The sequence below is a fragment of the Bidens hawaiensis genome, unplaced genomic scaffold (assembly GCF_021521415.1).
Source record: "Bidens hawaiensis isolate Kalapana, Puna unplaced genomic scaffold, B.hawaiensis_p1.1 tig00002477_1, whole genome shotgun sequence".
In the NCBI taxonomy this organism is placed as follows: domain Eukaryota; kingdom Viridiplantae; phylum Streptophyta; class Magnoliopsida; order Asterales; family Asteraceae; genus Bidens; species Bidens hawaiensis.
This window is the reverse complement of record NW_027491136.1, coordinates 2,864,517-2,884,921: the sequence shown is the minus strand read 5'-3', so window position 1 is coordinate 2,884,921 and position 20,405 is coordinate 2,864,517. Positions and strand designations below refer to the sequence as shown.

Sequence of the window (20,405 nt, the reverse complement as noted above, 5' to 3'; positions counted from 1 at the left end):
CGAAAGTGTTCGTCGTCTTTTCTTAAATTTTAATAGTTGTGGGAAAAATAGTCAATTAGCCAAATCCCGAATCTTTCATTATTTCCAAAAGTGCCATTGAAAATAAATTCGAAACCTAAATCACGTTTAAAATTCTAACTTTATTTTGTTTAACATTTTCAAGTCAAAACTTTAAACCCGTAACAAATTTGATGATAAATCTACTTGCATTCTCAAACTTTTAAAAATACTCATATTACCCATTTTTGACCCGTAACAATCAAATTTAAGTTTCATAAAAAACATGAAATAGTCATTGAGAAAAAAAAATAGAGAAACTGACTACGATAAACTTTATTATATATAAAAGTGAATGGTATATATTATTACATTTTAACATATATATAGTTTAGTAAGTTAACTGAAAAGATATATATAGTTTAGTAAATTAACTGAAAAAATAAATGGATAGATTTAAAGCATATATTTCTAATTTATAAGAATATTTATTTTTATATAATAAAATAAAGTTTAAAGAAAAATAAATAATTTAATCATGTTATAATAAAATAAAGTTTAATGGAGTGTAAAAAGTAAATAATTATTGATCTATAACATAATTATTAGTTTAGAGGGAAAAAAGTTATGAGTTTTAACCACAAACTGATTTGTATGCACAATTATTTTACTTTATTAGAATAGGTAGATTAGATACATATTAAAGGAGTTTTGGATTTCGTATATGTTATTGGACCACACAACTACACAAGTGACTCATTTCACATATTCCATATTTCATCCCATCTTGCGTCCTCTCTCATCGTAGATGTGTCCTTCCCACCATCTTTCTCTTTAATTATTTATCTATTATATAATCGGTTACTTTTACCTTTCTCTGCGACTACGATGATTAAGTTGGTAACAAGAAACCCTGCCGTCGATTTGCATATCCATCTTTAAAGTGGCGATGATGGTGTTGGCTGACGATTGCCGCCCTATTAAAAGAAACCATAAATCCCATACGAAACTAATAACAAGAAAACAAAAGTCATGGTAAGCTTTCGTTTATGTTGATGTTTGATTGTTCGATTTTGTTTCGTCTATATTTACGTGTAGAAAACCATGAGAAACGAATGGTAAATATGTTTTTTTATATACGTCATATGACATAAAATTTACATGTTTAGTTTATATGGGTTAGGTTCAAATAAGAAGTTTGATTTTCCTAAGAAGGCTAGGAAGGAGAGTATTTTAGTCCAACACTTTAATATCAAAACCCACTTAATTATATTAATTTCAAAAATCCACTTACATAAAACCCACTTATATCTTCACTCATCTCCTACAACCACCACCACTCCACCGCCCACCGCCACCATAACCGTCACCCACCGCCACCACCTCGCTGGAAAAGTCCGAAAAAATACAATGAAAATCACTATGAAAAACACAATGTAAAAAACACAATGGAAAAAAACACTATAAAAAAACACAATGATAAAACTACAATAAAAAAACACAATTGTATGACACAATTTAAAAAACACAATGATAAATACAATTGTATAATACAATTTTGTAAAACACAATTTTGGTAAAACACAATACGTAAAAATCCCACTAATTTTTTTAAAATTTTTATATAACAATATGGTACTCATATAAAAGATAAAAATGCACTCGTTATTATGGTGAATTTGTTTTTCAATAAAAACGTCGTAAAAAAAGTTATTGACGTTTTAAAATGATGAGGGAATTTGGCATGTGTCTTGCATGTGAAGAGAGAAAGTCAACAAATGTGTTATTCCTTTTATGCCCTTTCCTTTATATTCACACTTGATTTCCTCCTAAACTAATCTCAATCCTCCATATTCAAAATCATTGAACAAGATTAATTCTTATCCTTCCTACAAAAAGTATACTTCCTATTATAACTTAATCTTAGTTTATATAGGCTTTTGCCAATGGGCCATTACGCCAATTTGAGTTTAATCGAATTGCAAGCCCTAACCTTATTTAGGCCTAATATACTAACTAATTTAGTTTAGCACGTGGGAAGCACAAGCCCTCTTCTTCTTCTTCTTCTTCTTCCTCTTCGCACTCGATCTCCTAAAACCCTAATTCTTCTGGCTCTGTGTGTGTGAAACAGAGAAAATGGGAGGAAGCGATAGCGAAGGAGAACGATCAGCACATAAGGACAAGGAGAAGAAGAAGCTACTGGCGTTGGCTCCCATCGCTAAGCCTCTCGCCGGCAAAAGGCTCTCCAAACGCACTCTCAAACTCGTCCACAAAGGTCCGGTCAGTCTCACTTTTCAATTTTGGTTATTAGTCTTCAGTTTGTTCAATTTCTGAATGTTACGCAGCTGCTGAACACAAATGCTTGAAGCGAGGAGTTAAAGAGGTTGTTAAGAGCATCAGACGTGGTAATAAAGGGTTAGTTTTCACATTTTGAATGCCTAAAGTTTGAATTTGGAGAGAACAAGATTGATGTTTTATGTTAGTTACAGCAGTTAGAAGGCTATGTAGATTAAATTTGTTTTTAAATTAGTTGATGTTGTATGCAGTTAAGCGAATGTATAATATTCATAAATCATCTTTAATATTTTTAAAAACTTAATATAAACCTAGGAATGTCTTTGTTTCACCGTAGGGGTGTAAACAAACCTAGCCGCTTAATATCAGCTCGTCAATAAGCTTGATCGAGCTTGAGCCTAAAAGTAAGCTCGTTAAATAAACGAGCCCAAGCTCGAGCTTCACTTATCGAGCCGGCTCGCGAGCCTAAACGAGTCTGTCATTAATATAATTTTTTAAATACACACACGTATATATAATGTTATGAAAAAATAACTAAATAATATAAATTATGTTATATATAAAATTATAATTTTAAAAAAATATATAAAAATAATTATAATATAAAAATGAATTACTAAATAGTAAACGAGCCCGCGCTGAGCTTGAGCTTGAAAAACCACTCACAAGCCGAGCCCGAGCTTTAGAAATAGAGATCGAAATGAGCCGAGCGCGAGGGCTCGGCTCAACTCGTATGCACCCTACTTTCACGGGCTAAGAAATAAGAACGACTCTTCTTGGTCTTTAACTGTTCGATTGGTTGGGTGAATGCAGGGTGTGTGTAATTGCTGGGAACATTACTCCAATTGATGTGATAACTCATGTTCCAATATTGTGCGAGGAGGCTGGGATACCGTATGTTTATGTTTCATCGAAAGAAGTAAGTTTGATCGTTGTTATCGTTGTCACATTGTTGTTTTGTTATCATGTTCTATGGTTTTGCTACCTATTTTCTTTCTAATGTTGTGGCATTTGGTTGCAGGATCTTGCGAATGCAGGCGCCACGAAGAGGCCAACATGCTGTGTTTTGGTTTTAACCAAGCCAGCAAAAGGTGAGCTTGGTGAAGAAGAAGGGCAAACGTTAAAAGCTGAATATGATCAAGTTGTTTCAGAAGTAACTGAACTCACTGCTGGTATGTTTTAAGCCTACCTACAAGTCTACAAACTAAGCATGTGTTATAGACCTATGAGAATTTTTCTTATTCGGTTATGAAGATTTAGTGTTGATGAAGCGGCATTTTTCTTAGATAGAAAAGATTCGTGTATGACGTTTTGTTAGTATGACTCGGTGGTTTTATTTATGTGAATCTTGCAAGGCAAGTTCTCGAGATAAATACATTCAATCGAATTATTTATTCAAAGCTTTGTTTTTACTAACCCACAGTTAAAGATGTGTTATAGAAGCGTGGCGTTTCTCTTAGTGAATGTGGTATAATTGCTTTACTATTTGTTCAAAGATGGTTGCAAGTTTGTTGTGATTGCTCATGTATAATGAGATTCAGATCCATACATCGTAACTATTCTGTGTTGATCATTTAAATTTTCTAACAAAGAAACCGGTTCATGACTTTAGGTTGTGTGAACTTAAGGACTCCGGTCATAAACTTTTAAAACTACAAGGGGATTATCTAAAGGAAATTCACTGAAAGGTGTCAAACTTAGTAAATAAACATTGATTTTTGGTTTTCAATTATATACGTTGTCTGAAACTTGACACGTGACATGAATGGACGCTGGTACAATGAATTGGTGGCACAAAAGCAAAAACAATTTCACTTAAAACGAGCCAAGTAAAGCACATTACGCTGACGCTTTAAACGAATGGGCATAATTCAGTAATTCACCGATGACACATTGAACCGTAAAATTTGAAATTCTTTATGAGCATGCAACTAAAGCAGTTATACCTACCACAGCCAAGTGCATGCAATATGCCAAAGATTCCGTAACAGATTGTAGAGAGAGAGTTTAGAGAGAGAAGCACAAGAAGAAGGTATAAACCTAATCAAAACATAGCTGCCCTCTCATTAGGGTTCGTATTGTTTAAGTGCACGGTTACATGATATCACATTTACATCTAGACCCCTATGATATTACCTAATTACAAGAAAGCCCCTAATCTCAAATCTACCGTATCATCCTGGCTCATTCCCTCCTTCAAGAGTGAGTATTGAGCAAGCTTATCTACCACACTAATCAAGTTCACATTGAGTTGTCGCCTCTTGGTTGGAGTTGTGGCCGTAAACACGCAAGCTTGTTAGAAGCTCCACGGGGCCAAAACAGTCTCTCTGACAATAAAGTCGGTCACATAGGGATGTTCATCAGTTCAGTATGATTTCCTTGATTCTTTGAGCTGAGCCAAGAATTGGACAAACATAAAATGGTCAAAGCCGAACCAAATCTAAACTTTAATTCGGTTTGATTTTATGAAAACTGAATTTTAAATTAGTTATTTATAGTATCATAAACAGTTTCAACGCTAGAATAGATATGCGTCAAGATCAAATACAAAAGAGGCCAAATTGATTAACAATACAATAATGCAGTGGGTATTTCAATAGAAAAGCCCAAATGGGTTAATTATATCATATTGTAGCGAACTAACCATGTTGCACAAAAAGGTTGATCAATATATAGTAATTTGGTTTTCTAGGGTTAACCCGAATTGAATATTTTAAAACTGAAAACGAGTAATATTTTGGGTTCAATTTAAAACTGGGCAAGTAATTTGTTTTGATTTGTAGTGATTTCAATCGACTTGGTTTTGGCTTTGTTCAGTGACGGATCTAGAACATAGTTTTAGGGGTAGTTTAAAAAAAATTAGTCGTGCGCTAAGGAAATATTTTTTACCCGTTTTGTGAATGGGCGCCCAATTTCGCGTTTCACGTGTATCGGCCTCTGTTATGCGTGTACCGGGGTTCGTAAACGCTTTTTGCTTGTACAGGCACCCAGTCACGCGTTTCGCGTGTCACAGGCCCGGTTTTCGCGTTACACACGTACCGGCTCCGGTTACCTGTTTCGCGTATACCAGCATCCGGCTACCAGTTTCTCCGTACCGGGTCTTGGTAATCCATTTCACTCACGCAGGCCCCCGGTTACACATTTCGCTCGTCCCGGTTCATTGGAGCCGTGCAACCCGGTTGTTGCGTATCGGCAACCGGTTACCCGTTTGGCGGCTCCGACGCCGATACGGGCGCCGATAACATGTTTCACGCGTACCTTCGCTTGGTTATTAAGGTTTAGTTAAATTATAGGCTTTTAATCATCTTGGACTTCAAAATTTTGAAAGGTGAAGTTTTGGGTTTTAAAAACTTCCAGGGGTAACGTAATACATAAAACGTTAAAAAATTTATATATACTTCACTTAGCCGGAAAAGTTGAGCCAACACATTACATCTGCCTCTGCCTTTGTTGTTGAATGTTGAACACCCTTACAATCATGTATACGTGATATAAAGAACGATTGTTATTTGATTATTATGTGAATATGTTAAGCCTATGTAGAGGCAAGTACCTCTTTCTGATACGAAAGGGGAAGATCCAAGTCTGGTGGCTTTTACAAAAGAGGAATGTTGAGCTTAATTCTAATGGGTTGATCGGCAAAACACATGACCAAACGAGTTGGTAGATTATAAAAAAGTTAATGAGTTGTAAAAGGGTTGCAATCAAGTTAAACATAATATATATATTTTCATATTTAATTATATAATTATTAATTAAACGGGTAAAAAAATTTTGTAAGGCCAAATTCACAAGCCGCAAATAGCCCAAAGATTACAACTAAACAAACAAAACAAAATGCGAACCACCAAACTACAAATGAAAACTAACGAAATTAAACATGCATCAAAGCTTCTCAGTCCAAATTAGGGATGAGCGTTTTCGGTATGGTACCGTCTGTACCAAGTTTTGAGTATCGGTATGGTATTGATATTTCCTGAATTTTTCACAAAATACCGGTACCGAACCGAACCTTTCGATACTGGTGCCAACTATTTTCAAATTTTAGGATCAGGATTTTCGGGATCGACCGGTACCATCCCGAGCTCATTCCTAGTCCAAATTCAGTTTCCTTCGTCTATGGTTTACCCATACGAACAAAGTGGCCTTTATATCATTTACCACCACCTTGTCCCATCGAAACTGATATTTTTGATGAAATCAAAAGGTTAAATAAATCAGTCAAAATACAATGGACTATTTTCTTGTCCGTTTCTTATTCTATCATAAGGAAGTGCCTTAAAAATTGGGAAAATTTCCAAAGTAAGTATTTTTGAAAACAAATTTCAAGTTTTAGGTACCATTTGCAAAAAATTTCAGAAATAGATATTATAAACTAGTCGTGACGAGTAGTTTGTAGAACCAATAAAAACTTACCGCGTGTCCTTAAACTAACATTAACGAGCACGTTCACTAATCATTTACTCGTCACGACTAAATAAGTTTCATGTCTCGTAATCAACGCTACGAGTAATTCTTAAGTCCTTTAGTCGCTACGACTAGTTTACCCGGTTTATATTCCCTACACGAGTAGTTTATTAGTAGTTAATTCGTCGCGACTAGTTTAACCTTATAATTTACTCATCATGGCTAAAGGACTTATGAACCCGTGGGCATTGATTACGAGGCATGAAACTTATTAAGTCGTGAAGAGTAAATGATTAGTGAACGTGCTCGTCACAGTTAGTCTAAGGGCACGTAGCAAGTTTTAATTGGTTTCTACAAGCTACTTGTCACAATTAGTTTATAATACATATTTCTGAAATTTCTTACAAATGATACTTAAAACTTGGAATTTGTTTTCATAAATGCTTATTTCGGAATTTTCTCTGAAAAATTCACTATGTACAAAAAATTAATTAATAAAAAAAAGAAATGAAAAGCATGTGTTTGTTATCCCAAGGGAATCCTAATGTTATGCTTCCATTGGCCAGTAAGAAGGAAGGAAGAAAGAAAGCAGGTATCCATCACATTCACAATAATTCGATTCTCCGTCCGATGGACATAACAGAAGGAACACCGGCTCTCCATGGATTCCGGATGCCTGCCGAATGGGAACCACACGCTCAAACCTGGCTCGGTTGGCCTGTCAGTCCTCTTCTCTCTCTCTCTCTCTCTCTCTGTATTTTATATGTACTTTCCAGATTATGACCTAGGTTTTTATTTTTTCGATTTGCAGGAGCGTCCTGATAACTGGCGAAACAACGGAGTTAATGGCCAAAGTGCATTTGCTAAAGTTGCTTCTGCCGTCTCCAAGTTCGAGCCTGTCACCGTCTGCGCCACTGCCTCTCAGGTTACCTTAGCTTATCTATCAGCCTTTCCGGAGTGAGGATCAGATCGGCTCGTTTATTGTTTGTTATATAATTTTTATACGTTTTTAACTGTTGTTATATATTTTGAGGATAAAGTTTAACTAGCCTAAGCTCAGCTCGAGTGCAGTACCTTAAATGAGCCTCGGCACGAGCTCGGTTGTGCAGTGCGATATTAATACATAGAGGTTAAAGAGACAAAATTTAAATTATCACACTAGGCTTGTTGAGCCTAAACAAATACAATAACTAAATGAGCTTTATTTGAGGATCAGACTCGGCTCGTTTCGAGCTTGTATCGATCTGATCTTGAGCAGCTCAGCTTGTTTGCACTCCTAGATTTGTGTCTTAATTTAACTTAGTAAAACCCTAAGTTCAAATATTTTAGGATCATGCTAAATTTGAAATTCGCTGTTCATATTGAATGCAAGGAGCAGTTAATAGATGATTTCAATAGTTGTGGTTCAAGTGTTAGTGAATAGTGATGGCCTTCAACAATTACAAAGAAAAAGTTCAGAGCACATGATCTCCCTTTTGTTTTCTCTTCAATAATTTTGTCATCCTGATTACTGTCATTTCATTTTAATTCCCTCTATTATATTAATGATTTTAGTCTTTAAAACTGATTTTGCCAAATACACTGCTGAAAAGATAGACTCTCTATTACTTACTGTTCTGTTTTGCAGTGGGCTAATGCACGCAAGCAGTTGCCTCATAATATAAGGGTTGCAGAGATGAGCATGAATGATTCATGGTTTCGTGACACAGGTCCAACTGTTAAGTTCTTCCATTTCAACTGTCTTTTTGATTATAACCTTTGTTTATAGCTTCTTCTTTTATAATATTTTTCTTTTACTATATAGTTTGTTGTACGTGACGGGAAATCTGGTTCAGATAATATAAACCACAATGTTGCTGGTATAGATTGGAACTTCAACAGTTGGGGTGGTAAGCTTTTGCAGATAACAGTTGTTTTATTCGTATTATTTATTTGCACGAAAATGTTTTGTGTTTGTAGATTTTTGGTTTGGCCTTGTTGACATTTTGGGTATTATTATTTTAGGTATTGATGATGGTTGCTACATAGACTGGAGTCATGATCTTCTCGTTGCACGAAAGGTTAATTATCACTCACAACAATCACTGTTACATAACTTTGCAGCTTCAAAGTTAAAATAATATCCTTTATGATTTCCTGTTAGATTCTTTCAATCGAGAGGGTCCCTCGCTTTCCACAATCTATAATTCTTGAAGGTGGAAGCATACACGTAGATGGTGAAGGTAACATCTTTATTTCATATTGTTCATACCGTTACTGTCAAATATAACCTTTTAGGTTAAATTTTACTAACTGATGCATTCTAAACTTTAATCTTCTAGGGACCTGTCTCACTACTGAAGAATGCTTGTTGAACAAAAACAGGAATCCAAATTTGACCAAAGAACAAATAGAAGACGTGCTCAAATCATATCTTGGAGTCAAGAAGATTATTTGGTTGCCACGTGGACTATATGGTGATGATGATACAAATGGGCATATTGATAATATGTGCTGCTTTGTAAAGCCTGGTGTGGTCTTGTTATCTTGGACAGATGATGAGTCAGATCCTCAGTATGAACGAGCTGTAGAAGCTGTTAATGTTCTCTCAAATTCAACTGATGCTAATGGCAGAAAATTTGAAATCATTAAACTTCATGTACCGGGACCTCTGTATATGACAGATGAAGAGGCTGCTGGATTTGTTCAGGTAATTTTAGTTTCTTAGTGGTTTTTATTATTATTATATTTATTATATTATTATTATTATTATTATTTAATATTGCTATTCTTTGGCTAATAAATAATTGACAAAGCTACAGAAAATGTCTTCTATGTTTATATAAATTTGCAGGTTTTATTCTTTATCCTCAAAAGATATATATGGTAGTAACAATATAAACAATATGAGTCGCTTTGACCTAATTGATTATATTTGGTTACATTTTATGTTAACTTTTTGTTAAAACATATTACGTCCTTTACACTAACTGTCATTAGAAACTGTAGTTAGTTTTTACGTACATTTATATAAAATTTCGTATTGGATCCTTTAGAGGTAAGGGTAAAATTGTCTTCTTCAAAAAAGAAACTGAAGTTTATTGACAGTTAGTGTAAAGGATGTAGTCTGTTACAAAATGTTAACACAAAGGATGTGAAGAACTTAAGCGTGCTTTTTTCAATATAAAGGATGAAGCCTGCAATTTCATATAGACGTTTAGGACGTTTTCCTGTATGTTTGTCAAAATAATAATAAGATATCTTGATTAAAAGATACTATGGATCATAGGTGGGTGAGGCGAAACCGAGACTTCCTGGTACAAGACTTGCAGCTTCATATGTTAACTTTTACATTGTGAATGGAGGTATTATCGCATCACAGTTTGGAGACCCAAAGTGGGATGAGGAAGCAGTCCAAGTTTTGTCCAAGGCCTTCCCTGATCGTGAAGTAAGCATAACTTTCAACTACTCTGTCAAAGCCGGTTGAAATCGGTGAAAATCGGTTATATTTGGTCAAAATTGTCAAAAAACGGTCAAAATCTTTGAAGTATTTGAAAAGTTTTATATAAAATTATGTGTGTGTGTATAATTTTGAAAATTTACATATAAAATTCGAATCTGGTTAATCCCTATTAATCGACAGTCGGTACCCCACAGCCCAACTAGCACCTAGCGAGTTCTACAACACGGCCATTTATATATTCAGTTGAATTTTTTTGGCCCACGACAGTTTAGTCTACTCTTATTAACTTTTTTAGGCCCAACATATTGATGTTCATATTTATTGTAATTTGGTTATGTTTGTTCATATATTTTCAGCTGTGTTTGTTCGTTTATGTTCGTGAAGCGTTTGTTTATACATTTAACAAACGAACACAAAAACGCTCATTTTCTTGATAAACGAACATGAACAAAAACACCCCGTAGTCGTTTAATTGTTCGTGCTCGATGTTCTTTTGTTAAGTTAAAAGAACAAGCACGAAAATGTCTTTTAAATCGAGTTTTGTATTGTTATGATTTAGGTGGTAACAATTGAAGGCGCGAGGGAAATTGTTCTTGGAGGGGGTAACATTCATTGTATAACACAGCAGCAGCCCGCTGATCCACATCTTAATGGTATTGTTAAGCCACTTCAAAATGGCACCAATGGTGGTGTTTAGCTCTGGAAACTTATGCTTAGAATAATCTGCTTCAATTATGACAAAATACATTTCAGAAGCTCAATTAAATGCCATTCAAAAGGGGGTGGCGGCACAGCTTGTTGCCCGCTTACCTGCCTCTCAATTGTATTGGATCCTTTTATTCTAATATAAAGGTTTTTATAAAAAAATAAAAAAGTGTATTAATTTGCAAATAAATAAATAAATAAATGCTGAACAAATCTCTTTAAACATCAATCATGCATTGAGTGCTTGTGCTCTAACTTTGACGTGCATTTTATGCCCGTATAATTTAGCCGGCTTGCATAATTTTTAAGCCGAGTTCGAGGTCGTCTTGCTCAAATGCTTATAATAATGTCCAATTAGCACCCCAATTAAACTATATTAAATTCATCCAGACTAAATGATTTTCTATGAATAGTCCATATAACCAGAATAACCTCATAATTTCGTTACTGTTCTGCTATTGTTAAATGTGACTCATGTATTGCAAATATACATTGATCATTTATTAAATTTTAGTAGCATAAGAGCCATTGCATGATATACTCAACTTGGCCAAACAACAATGTGTTAAGTTTTTGGAACTCCATTTGAGAAGGTTGGGTGAAAGCAAAATAAATCGTACAGTGATGATCATCAAGAAACCTAGCTCAATCAACACTTGAATAAGAGTAGGGCTGAGCACGGTTCGGTTCTGTTATTAGACGAAACCCAAACCGAAGCCGAAGTAATCGGTTATTTGAATATGTAAACCGTTCGGTTTTCGGTTTCGGTTCGGTTATTTTCGTTTTTTTTTTCAATTATGTGTTGACATTGCAAAAAAAATAAAAATAAAAATGCTTATTCTAAGCTTGTATAAAAATGTGTTATAGTACCACAATCCACATATATATTGATTTTAAAAAACAAAAATAGTCACGTGGAATTATACGAATACAAAGTTGCTAAATAGAGTTTAAAAGTTAAAAAGCATTAAAAGTTTAGTCTCGATCTTCATTCATCATTTATTTTATTTATCTTAAAAGTTTAGTCCATTTCTCATCATCTTGATAATCATTATCATCATCAATCGGTTCGGTTCGGTTTTTTTCGGTTTTTTAAAAATGGATAACCGAATTGAAACCTAAATTTCGGTTTAAAAAAAAACAAAAAATTAACCGTCAGTTAATGCTTCGGTTCGGTTTTTTCCGTGCGGTTTTTTTGGTTAATTCGGTTTCGATTCGGTTAATTCGGTTTTCTGCTCACCCCTAAATAAGAGTAACATGATACCGATCAGGTGGCAAATAGCCGAATCATGACAGAAGGAAGATACACTAAAGATACGCTTAATTGATAAAGCAACATACCAAGAGACACCAGTGTAGATAAATTAATGGTCTTATACCACCTAAAACAATGTGTTCTAATAGATCCTGCAAATAGTGCGGGGACAAATAAATACATACAATCTCAAAAAGAAATTATTGTGTATCCTTACAATCAATTTCAACATGCTCAAGTCGTTAATGTAAACTAAGAGCGAAGTTGTATCAAATTAGATCAAATCAGGCAAAAATTCTCAAAGAGCTTCACATACAATGGACGAACGAGAGTTGTTATACGCAACGTATATCCAAAAGCAAAAGGTGCAAACGAGAGCTTGGAAAACAAGCTTGGGTGCTTGGTTAATGATGTTGAAGATATGGGCCGAGTCACATATACCGTATGTCCGTATACATTAAATCACTGTGTAAAAGACATTTGACATCTGCATAACGATATACCATCCGCGTGACAAGGCAATCAACAACACCAAACGCATAGTCGTTGATTCTACTAAGAGACCAAAAGTGTCATTGTATTTAATGCCTTAAGTATGATTCGAATAAGAGACCAAAAGTATGATGAGCCGAGATTTATATCAACCAATAGTATCAAGTGTTCTTGAATATGTACATACATTTACAACCAACAATGTTAGCGTGTGGTGTAGCACATAATGAACATGGCTGCTTGAGGAGGAAATGGTAGTAGGGTACTAGAAGGTGTGCATGAATATCTTAAAGAGGCAATAGAGGGTGAAGGAAAAAGCAAAAAAAAAAAATCAAGGAAAATAAAGTAGTTAATACAATGAATCTAATCTAACTCTAACTATACTATTAAAGCAACACCTTAAAATTTTGAAAAATATATTATTGTGTGATACGAGTTTCGAACCCAAAAACTCATGTTTCAAACCAAATATGCTTACCAACTACACTAAAATATTAATTATGTTTAATTTCTTGACTTAACATATATAAATGTGATTTCTCTTCAAGTATAAAACCAAAATTATATTTAATTGTTAACATTTTCATAATTCAAAATATGACATTATCTTCTCATATCTCTTTAATACAACCATTTATGATTATTCATCGTTTCTCTATTTATTTTACATATACTATTTTTTTATTTTTATTATATTTTTCATCCGTGTGGAACACGGGCTCTAACCTAGTTTTAATAATAAGTGAAGAGAACTATCTAATGTCTAGCTCCTAGAGTTTCACATTTTATTATACCAAAACGTATCTAAAAATTATTTAATGCTAATTATCTATACAATTTGTAAGCATCCCCATTTAAGTTCAAGCCATGTAGACAACTTGAGATTGTACAAGGGATGTGGCTATAGCAACGAACCTTGAGTTGATTAGTGATGTCCCAGGCTCATTCTCCACGAGACACACTTCTTGTTGCATTTGCTACTACAACATCACCAGATTTGACTATCCAACTACAACTTCTTGTGGTGATTTAACTAGGGGTTCAAACGAGTTTTATATCCAAAGGTCGAGCTTTTGAGAGAGTCTTCAATCTGAGGGTGACTTATTTATTAGTTATTAATTATATAATTAGTTTATTTGTATAAATATTCTTTTCTAATTTCATATTATTATTATAAATATGTTGTGTAATGTATATTTTAATATCAATTTACCAGAAGGTTTAGATCATCTTCGTAAAATATAACTCTTTAATTATCTACAATATTCAACCCAACTTAATTCATTTGATATTGATAAAGTTTAACCATCTTTACATAATATTAATTCTTAAAGTTGGGTATTGTCTTGTCCTAAATCATCTTTAGATTTTCTTAACTTTAATCATTTTGTCAGGCTCAAGTTTTATTTTCCTATCATAATCTCTTCACTGCGATATTTCAAACAAATTTTCTGATTGACCTTAACCGTTTGTTAGTAGAGTATTGAGTATTGACAGAGTCCTATGAGTATCCGGTAATGGATTCTCGTATCATAGTATATGATTGGTTCTATGAGTTTTCTAGTAATAGGTTCTCATAGTTGTTTAATATTGATATATTGTCTTGACTTCAATCATCTTTACAGTTTATTAACTCCACTAGTTGTACTTAGTTGACAACATTTATCATTCTTGTGTAATTAAAAGAAAAATAGATGAATCTATTTAAAAAAAAAAGAAAAAGAAATAATATTAGAGATCTTTACCGCTTGCAAAGGTTTGCTTGTCCCTTCACATTGTTAAAATCCCCCCTAGAGAGGGAATTTTAGGATACTTTTCATCACATACTTCCAAATGGACAAACAAAATATACTAATATAACGACATCACTTTGTCTCACTAAATTGGTCAACGTGATAAATTTCCATAAAAGTGAGACTTCACATTATTGATGCTATTACCTTTTTGTTGTTGATCATGCTAAATATTTATGATTTTATTTATTTCATTTAAGTGTATATAAAAATAAAATAACTAAAGAGCTTCTAAATTTAATCAACTAAAACCATGATACAACCTCCAATCATACTTAACAAAATAACTAAAGGACTGATGCTACTTGATGTGTGTAACTTTTTTTTGTGTTATATATTAGTATTAACTGAACGATAGGGTGGCTTATGAAAATGACACCAACATAGAATTCGAGTGATAAAATATAAGGTGACATGGTTAGGCTAACCGGTATACATCAGTGGGATGCCCACTGGTCTAATGTGACAGTCTGCATGGCACTCCTTACGTGCGGGGTCTCTCTGGAACCCCCCCCCCCCCCCCCCTCTTTCTTAAAATGGTCATGCATAACCTAAGGGTATTGACCATCGTCAGTATGGTCACACCACCTTTTCCCTCTCATTTGAGAGTTAACCAATCATTTTTTTAAAATTCTTTTTACTATTAAATAATGGAATAATGGAGAGTGGTGTATTTCCTTGGTTGAAAGGTGATATTGAATTATGAGGGGAAAGCTGACGTGACGAATAATGGGAATGGTGTTGATGGGATGCATACTCCTTAGCCTTAGATTGGAAACTAGAAACACCATGGCCGTTTCCGATAATTGTTAAAATATTTTGGGTCTTAAGTAAAAGAAGTATTTTATTGGGTTTAAACAATTTAAGTTTTAAATAGACATACTTAGTTATGATTTGAGTTGTGTAAACAACTTTTGTATAAAAGCAAGGTTAAACATGTCTCAACTAAGATTAGAACTCACATCCTTTTGGTCAGGAGTCATACCTCTTTGCAATTAGACCAAGCTAGTTGTTATCTAATTGACTTTAAACATTAAATATATATATTGTTTTTCATAAAAAATACATATATTTTTTAAACAAAAATTTCGGGCCTAACGGGGCGTCGAGTCAAGCGACCACCCAGCCCCCTAGGGCCGGCCCTGAGAAGCACAAACCTAGTCCATTTTAAATCAGGTTACCTAAGATATACATAATTAAAATGCCATGGAGATGCCTCAGTTAATACTTGGTCGAGTGAAAGTGGTGAAAACCTTAAAGGCACACACAAGTGAAAGTGTTGATAACAATAAGTTTGTCACAAGTCAACTTCGCATGCTATCAAAGTTTGATGAGAAATATGTCATGTTATTCCTTTAACTGGTCAAGTGTTGAAGGATCAAATTGCTTTAAGTTTAATTAAAAAAAAGGCCAAAATTAAGAACCTCTTCTTTTTTTTTTCTTCTTTTTTTCTTTTAAGTGTAACATTGTCGCCACCCCATGTGGGTAGGGTGCATGGCTTCATTTCATGTCAAAGATGATGTGTTGCGTGGTGGTATGAAAAAGTTATTAGTTTTTCAAAATGTTTGTTTCACACAATGTCGAGTTTTAAATTTATAAAAATGATTTTTATCTTAATTAGACCACAAGCAAATAGGCAAGTGTACCTATCATATATGTAGTATAGTATGAGTAAGAACCAAGTATCGATCTACGAACACACTTGTTTGATTTTTACTACTAAATCGTTGTATTTATTTTAACCGGAAGTAAACATCATAGTAGTTTTGGTTTAACAGTCAAATTTTAATAGAAATTTAAAAGCATAAATTAAAGAAAATAATTTTGGGTTTTATATTTTGATAGAGATGATCAAGGATAAAAGTGTATCATCTTGGTTAGAACTCTCTTAACTTGATTTAACAATTAATTGGTAAACATGTGATATAAACTTACTTTTGGTAATTAAATGAGGAAATAACGCTTTATTCCTAAGTCATGTTATTCCATGATAATAAAGAAAAAGATACGCATAACTTCATGATCTCTAATAAAATATCATTTTATCTAAGCAAGCGATTTATATAAAGTATTTTTGAGATAACTTGTTTTAAAGATGATACAATCCTTTAAATTACTAAGTGAATTATCCTTGATATTTTTGTAAAAGTAACACTTGTATTATACTTAAAATACTAATTAAGATTAGTTAAGTTGTAAATGATCAACCTTGAACTAAACCCACATGTGACATTCGTCAATTTCGGGTTTTGTTTGTATTCGTTTATTATGTAAACCGACCCGATTTGTAAACCGAAGCTTATGTTATAATCAAAATGATGGATTTATGTTGCAATATTGTTTCATACTTGTTGGGTCTTGAAAACATCCTATTTTTATTTTCATTTTTATTTATTTATTTATTATTTGTTTTGTGTTTTTGTCTTGATCCATTTTGCATGAAAACTCTTGTGTCTCACACCCATATTTGACCACCAACATTACCCTATATATACACCACCTTTCCTCTTCATTTTCCCTTGCTACAACTCCCAAAAAAAAAAAACTCTCTCAAACATCAAAGATTCAAGGTTATCTTCTTAAGTGTTCTTGAAGGTTTTTAGTCTTTCATCTTAATTAGTTTATGTAGCCTTATTAATACTTGTTTATGGTTGTGCAACATATATATAATATACACCCCTTGTTTACCTTTGGTAGTTACTTCTCCGATTCCGGTCGGTGAGGTTTCGGACCTCATAAGGCAAGGCTTCATGGAGGACTTCGTGTCCTTGATATATATACATCTATATAACTTATTCATACATATTAATCTTGCGTATTTTAGTTTGTTGGTCATTTTTACAAGTTCCATGGTTATGGGTTTTTAAGAGTCTATACTTCGGTTTAACCGTAAATAGCTCTAAACCGTAAACCAAACTTTGTTACTAGTTTTGTTAAATAATTGTTTAAACATACTTATTGTTAGATCTAAGTTTCTAAAATCATTTTTACAAATTCTATGGTTATGGGTTTGTAGAATCTTACCTCGGTCTTAACCCGAAACACGATCCGAACGGAAAACCGAACTTTTGTTTAAAGACTTTATTGTTAACTTTTGGTTGTAAAACTTAAAGTATTTTATTTATACATTATTATACAAGTTCTTTAGTGTTTGGACATGTGGAAACCATCTATGAACTTGTTGTGAGATGGAAACCGAACCAAACCGATTCTTACTCGCTTAAGACACACAAGTGTGTTTTTTTTTAGCCATCAAGACTTGTATATTTCTTTAAAAATAGTTACAAATTGATTTTTAAATATTTTCTTAAGTACTTGGAAATGTTGGATCCAACGTGATCTCATAACAAAGTTTGGACCGACAAAACCGAACACTCGCTTAACGTGCGTTGTTAGTCCTAAAACAATGGAACTACATACTTGGTTAAGTCTTATTAAATTTTATTGAGTTATCTCATAACATTCAATATTTTGGAAAGTTGACTTTGGGTCTGACCAATTATCAAGACCCGAACCGATAACCCGAACAAAAACCGTTTTAGTATCTTTATTCCAAAGGGATTTGCATTCTTGCATTTTACCCACTTGTTACTTAACATAGGTTGACTAAATATTAAGGTTAGATACTTTAACCCGGTTTCGAGCAAACTTACATTTTTAAAGGGTTATTATTATAAATTCTTAAATAGTTACATTTTAAACCTTGAACTTTAATTATTTACATTTCTCAACATTTATTTTGTTTAAAGACCTTCAAGACAATATTTTTAAATTCAAGACTTCTTTTCTTTTTAGGTATTGTGTGTTAAACTCGTCGTTTTGACAAATCTCTAAATTATCATCTTTCAAGTTTACTACTTGAAGGTGAGTACTTCATACCTCATTTTCCATCTTTTATTTTGGGGGTGACATTTTATACTTATTCAACAAAATGCTTTATATTTGAATCTTAAACCACAAACGTAGTTGTATACTTTACCTAAATAATTGCTCGATTTGGTGCTCTATGCTTATATGCCTATGTTTTTATCGCTTTTGGTTGGTGGAACTATAAAATCATAGACTATTTGGCATCCCTTTATAGCAAGGTGTCGTTAACGTAATGCAATTAACGATAACTATAAAATCCTAGACTATTTGGCATCCCCTTATAGCTAGGTGTCGCTAATGTGTTTAGCGATATCTATTTATCCAAATGACCACTTTTATTTATCGTTTCGTATGCAAGTTTTGTGACTATTTTTATTATATACTAATATGATTAAACTTATGAATTGCTCACCAACCTTTGTGTTGACAAACTTTATTTTCTGAAATGTTGCAGGTTTGCATCTTGGTTGATTTATGATTGTGAAGAAAGCGACATCAAAGACCTTAGGATATTAGTAAAAATGAACAGTATCAAATTTGCCATATTTTGTGATATCTTGTTTATGGTTATTTTATGGATAATTGTTATGTGACATTTTCAATGTTGTGAAATGAAGTGAGTTTATTAAGTACTGTCACTTTAATTAGTGTCATGTGCTTATGCACAATCGTTACAACTCGGCTTGTTCCGCCGCCTTTGGTCGGGGTGTGACACCACACAACTCTTGGACAATTATAGAACTCATGTAATAACCATCCAAGAGTTGCTTTAAATAGGTTATATTGCGCACTTACTTTGTAAGTAATTAACCAATTTTAGTGGATTAATCTCAACAATCTGTTTTCACAACATGGTCAACATTCTCATTTTAAAGATTATCAATTACTACTAATACTTCATTTGATCCATGTTTATATTAGGATTTATGTTTTTTTTCTCAACCAAGCCCTTACAAGAATAACAGTTCCTCAGCTTATCATCAAGCTCAGTACTTGGTGTCTCTTTTAGAGTTTATTATCTAAGGCCTCACAAGAGTGGCAGTTCCCCGGGTATCGTCAAGCTCGACACCTGGTGTATCTTTTAAGAGTGTTTTAATATTCTTCATTAAGTGATAATTGCAACATAACCTTTACTTTTTATAAATTGGTCGCATGTTTAACCAATATTATTAAATTTAATTAAGATTCATTATAAATCAAGATGATACTATGAAAGTTTATCCAATACTAAGCATAATGTTATACATCAAAGTAATAGATACAAACATGATCAAAGTAGAACAATCTAACAAATATGGATGACTAATCTTTGATGCTAATGACTTCTTTTAAGAGCTTAATCTCCTTAATCTTCAAAGGGTGGATGAATGGGATGATTCTCTTATTAATGGTGGTGAAAGAAGGTGGGTGAAGTGTATTAAGTGTTCTTCAAGAGTTCAAGGTGTTCCCACCAAGTCCATTGAATGTGGTGGATGAGCATTTAATTTATATGCTAAGCTAACTCTCAACACGGCTCGTGTTGACCTGGGTACTGCCGTGTTGATCGTTTTGTCTGATTATATTAAATGCTTGTTGTCATAAAGTACAGCAGGAGAGTTTTTGTCTGGACACGGTCCGTGTTGAGCCTAGGCACGACCGTGTTAATCCAAGAATTTCTCTCCTTGTACTATCAAAATGGGGCGTGTTGATGTTAACTTGGCCCGTGTTGAGTTTCATAATCTTTCATTTTGTCTTTTTCTCTTATACTTTCAACATGGGGTGTGTTGGTGTTAACAAGGGCCGTATTTTGACTTCTAAATTTGGTCTTTTCCTCGTATGCTTGTAACATGGTCGTGCCTTGCTTCACTATGGGGTGTGTTGAGTTGGTTTTCACATTTTTCTCCGTTTTCTTCGTATATATGAACTCGCTTTATTCTTTAGAGATATATTTACCTAGAAATAGAAATTATAAACATTAGTGGTTATTTATTCTAATATTATTGCCGATATTATGCTGTTTTTGAGATATTTTAGTGCTGAAAAGATGTATGATTTTATATGCATCAAAAGGTTTGCCACATAAACTTGATTTCATGGCAAAGGCTGGAGAATTAAATTAATTAATAATTAATTTATTACACATGTGTGTAGGTGCTGCCAGTAATTATGT

At 33.5% G+C, this 20,405-nt stretch overlaps 2 protein-coding genes across 2 annotated transcripts; both read left to right on the top strand.

The window, feature by feature from the left end:
- The first annotated feature begins 2,109 nt into the window (after window positions 1–2,109).
- LOC143619628 (H/ACA ribonucleoprotein complex subunit 2-like protein) lies at window positions 2,110–3,751 on the top strand. The gene is made up of 4 exons (XM_077091516.1): window positions 2,110–2,272; window positions 2,343–2,412; window positions 3,106–3,211; window positions 3,314–3,751. The coding sequence occupies exons 1-4, from the start codon at window positions 2,134–2,136 to the stop codon at window positions 3,473–3,475; spliced, it is 477 nt and encodes a 158-aa protein (XP_076947631.1). The 5' UTR covers window positions 2,110–2,133; the 3' UTR covers window positions 3,476–3,751.
- Window positions 3,752–7,329: 3,578 nt separating this feature from the next.
- Window positions 7,330–10,879, top strand: LOC143619627 (agmatine deiminase-like). Its single transcript, XM_077091515.1, has 9 exons — window positions 7,330–7,419; window positions 7,511–7,624; window positions 8,327–8,416; window positions 8,504–8,588; window positions 8,704–8,759; window positions 8,843–8,921; window positions 9,021–9,388; window positions 9,968–10,126; window positions 10,701–10,879. Exons 1-9 carry the CDS (start codon window positions 7,330–7,332, stop codon window positions 10,836–10,838), a joined length of 1,179 nt encoding a protein of 392 aa, XP_076947630.1. The 3' UTR covers window positions 10,839–10,879.
- Window positions 10,880–20,405: the final 9,526 nt, after the last annotated feature.